The 2913-nt window shown below is 37.7% G+C and overlaps 1 protein-coding gene across 1 annotated transcript in view; it reads left to right on the plus strand.

Annotated features, from left to right (window-relative positions):
• LOC123979965 (high affinity immunoglobulin gamma Fc receptor I-like) overlaps window positions 1-2913 on the plus strand; it is a 24231-nt gene extending 21318 nt beyond the window's left edge. The window contains exons 6-7 of the mRNA XM_046064076.1: window positions 1983-2072; window positions 2421-2913. Of these exons, the coding sequence (XP_045920032.1) occupies window positions 1983-2072; window positions 2421-2464 (134 nt within the window). The 3' untranslated portion in view covers window positions 2465-2913. The remainder of the gene's footprint in view (window positions 1-1982; window positions 2073-2420) is intronic.

A 2913-nucleotide genomic window follows, 5' to 3' on the forward strand; every position in this document is an offset into this window, starting at 1 on the left:
TGAACATCTTCTCGTGTGAACCTGATGTTACTGTCCACAGAGTTGATGTGTTCTGTGAAGGCTTGCACTTCCTGGCTTTTGATTTTGACCCAGGTGTCGTCCACATATCTGTACCAGTGGCTCGGTGCTGTTCCTCTGAAGGAGTTGAGGGATTTATTCTCCACTTCTTCCATGTAGATGTTGGCCACAATCGGGGATACCGGTGAGCCCATGGCACAGCCATGCTTCTGTCTGTAGAATCCACCGTTGTACTGGAAGTAGGTGGTGTTTAGACAGAGGTCGAGTAATTTACAGATTTGGTCAGGGCTGAGGCTAGTTCTGTTGTCCAGGGTGTTGTCCTGTGTTAGCCGTTTCCTAACGGTTTCTACTGCCTCTATGGTGGGGATGCAGGTGAACAAAGAAGTCACGTCATAGGATACCATGGTTTCATCTGGATCCAGTTTTAGTCCTCGAACTTTGTTTACAAAGTCAATAGAGTTTTGGACGTGGTGAGGCGTGTTTCCCACCAATGGAGCTAAGATGGTAGAAATGTGTTTGGCAATGTTGTAGTGGGGCTCCTTCTTTGTGTATCTTGGGTAGTCCATAAATGCATGGAATGGCTTCTCCAGGATACAAATGGTAATATAATTTTCTTGTATCTGCTGGTTGGGTCTCGTCTCAATGTCTCATATAACAGAACTGATATCAGCTCACTGAATTTGGATAAAACAGGTTTTAATTTTGAAAAGAAAAAAATTTAATGTTAAGAAATCTAAACTTATATATTTATAGTACAAGATTTCACTAATTAGCAATATTTTGGTGCAACCTCCTCATTTTGTAATTGTTTTGTATAATATGTGTTTTGCCTTTCATTACTAATCCTATTTATTTAGCCTTATAGTGATTTAGAGCTTTCAAATCATTGTGTCTACACCAAAGGTTCATATATTTTATATTAAATGTTGAATATTAACTTTTGTTCATTTTTTAAAATTATTTCACATGTAGCCCTCTAAGAACTTTTACAACATTAACATTTAGTACACAAAATAATAATTTGGGACATAAAAAACACATTTAATTTTAAAGTGGCAATGATTTTTTAAAATTCTTTAAATACCTGTTTCTTACATAAAAGGAAAGTCAGAATGTAATTAATGAATTGAAATTTAGCAAATGCTCAATTTGTGGAAATGTTATAAAATGATAATGAAATTGTGAAACTAAATTAATTCATGTTGCACAGGTGATTCATATAGTAAGAAAATACTGTGAGACGGCCCCAGGTGTGTGAAGTTCTACATTAGTGTTAGGCGTGTTGGCAGCCCCTCAAAGCCCCCTGCCCTTATCATGATCAACACAGGGGTTTGTGCCTTAACTTAAGTCAGTGGCTTTAGTGACTACAGCTGTTCATATCAGCCTAGCAGGTAGGGTTATCCTCCTTTGTGATGCTGTGGCGTAGGGTTAGGGTACATTTAGCGTCAAATAACTATGCTTTGTCTCGCTGTCTGAAAGCGTAGGAAATGATGCCCTGAGATGAGAATGCGTTGAAATAAAGAGGTCATATTATGGTTGTGACTTTACCAATAATATGTTGAAAAAAATGTAAAAAAAATAGCTCATTACAGTAGCTTGTTTGACTAATGCATTTAGTAAATGTGGAGGGTGGGAAGAGGGTCAGGGTAGTTGCCTGATTTTATTGCTGTTAAATAAATATCTGACAGTGTGGACAAAACTGCCAAAAAATCAAATTAAAATGAAATCTCTTGTCTGAGGACAATGTATTTTGTGGGTACTAAGCTATCATAAAATCATTTAATTTATAATTTTTAAAACAACTATAAAAAAACTAAATTTGTGCTGAAGACCCTCAGACCCTGGTTGTTTAAATAAGATAATGTTATTCATTCAGACAGTGGGACATTTGTTTGCCCAAATCTCAAGAACCAGTGAGCTGTAGTACCTGCAGTAATGTAATTTGTATACATTTTATTTTCCAGAGAGTGATCCAGCTGCAGTCTACTCAGCAGTGAGAGGAACAGATGACGTCATTTATGGACAAATAGCCATCAAACCACAAAGGACGAGAGGTACAGCTGCTCTTTATTTATGAAGTTTGGTCAGAGCCAGGCTCTCAGGCACTTTGTATTGCTTTCAATATGTTTTCAACCTGTAGATCATTTTATTAAATTTTTAAACTCTTGGACTCTAATAGCTCCTCTGTTCATTCAGAATCTATACCACGTGTCTGTGCCAGCAAAACTTTTTACCAGCTGAGACGTTTCTGAAGTTTTACTGGTGCGACCTGATTCAGTGAATCTCTAGTTTGAAACTCTTGTTGGTTCCTGAGAACTGAGTGAAGCAGAGTTGTTGTCTGGTGATGGAGTTTCTTTGTCTCCAACAGTTTCTCATGTTGTTTGAACTGTTTGTGTGTTCAGAGTTTCCAGCAGAGCCAGAGGTCGTCTACTCTTCACTGAGGTAGACCTTCACACCTTCACACCAGTCCAACCACTGATGTCCAGCTGGCCTGGAACTGGTCCCCAGAGCCCCTCACACCTCAGCACATCCACTTATACAATTCTTATTTTTTATATGATTTAGATAAATTAGACAAAGCAACACTTCCTCATACAGAAATATAAACAAAGTGCCCCAGAACGACACACTGTATAAGTTGGACAGTACAATGACATACAGGCGTACTGGGCCTTCAGTACTCTATGTAAGTCATCCACAAAACTTATTTAATTAATATTAATTTAATTAAAACATGTCAATTTTGACTTTCTTTCACTGGGACTCAATTGTTGGGCTCCTGAGTGAAGGTCTTCAGTTTACTTCACTCATCCATCCACAGACTTTGTTTCTGGTAGCTTCACGTTGTTTTGTGGGTAATAACTAAGTTTACTGTTATTTTATGATTTATTTATG

The sequence above is a fragment of the Micropterus dolomieu genome, linkage group LG12, assembly GCF_021292245.1.
Source record: "Micropterus dolomieu isolate WLL.071019.BEF.003 ecotype Adirondacks linkage group LG12, ASM2129224v1, whole genome shotgun sequence".
Lineage (NCBI taxonomy): Eukaryota > Metazoa > Chordata > Actinopteri > Centrarchiformes > Centrarchidae > Micropterus > Micropterus dolomieu.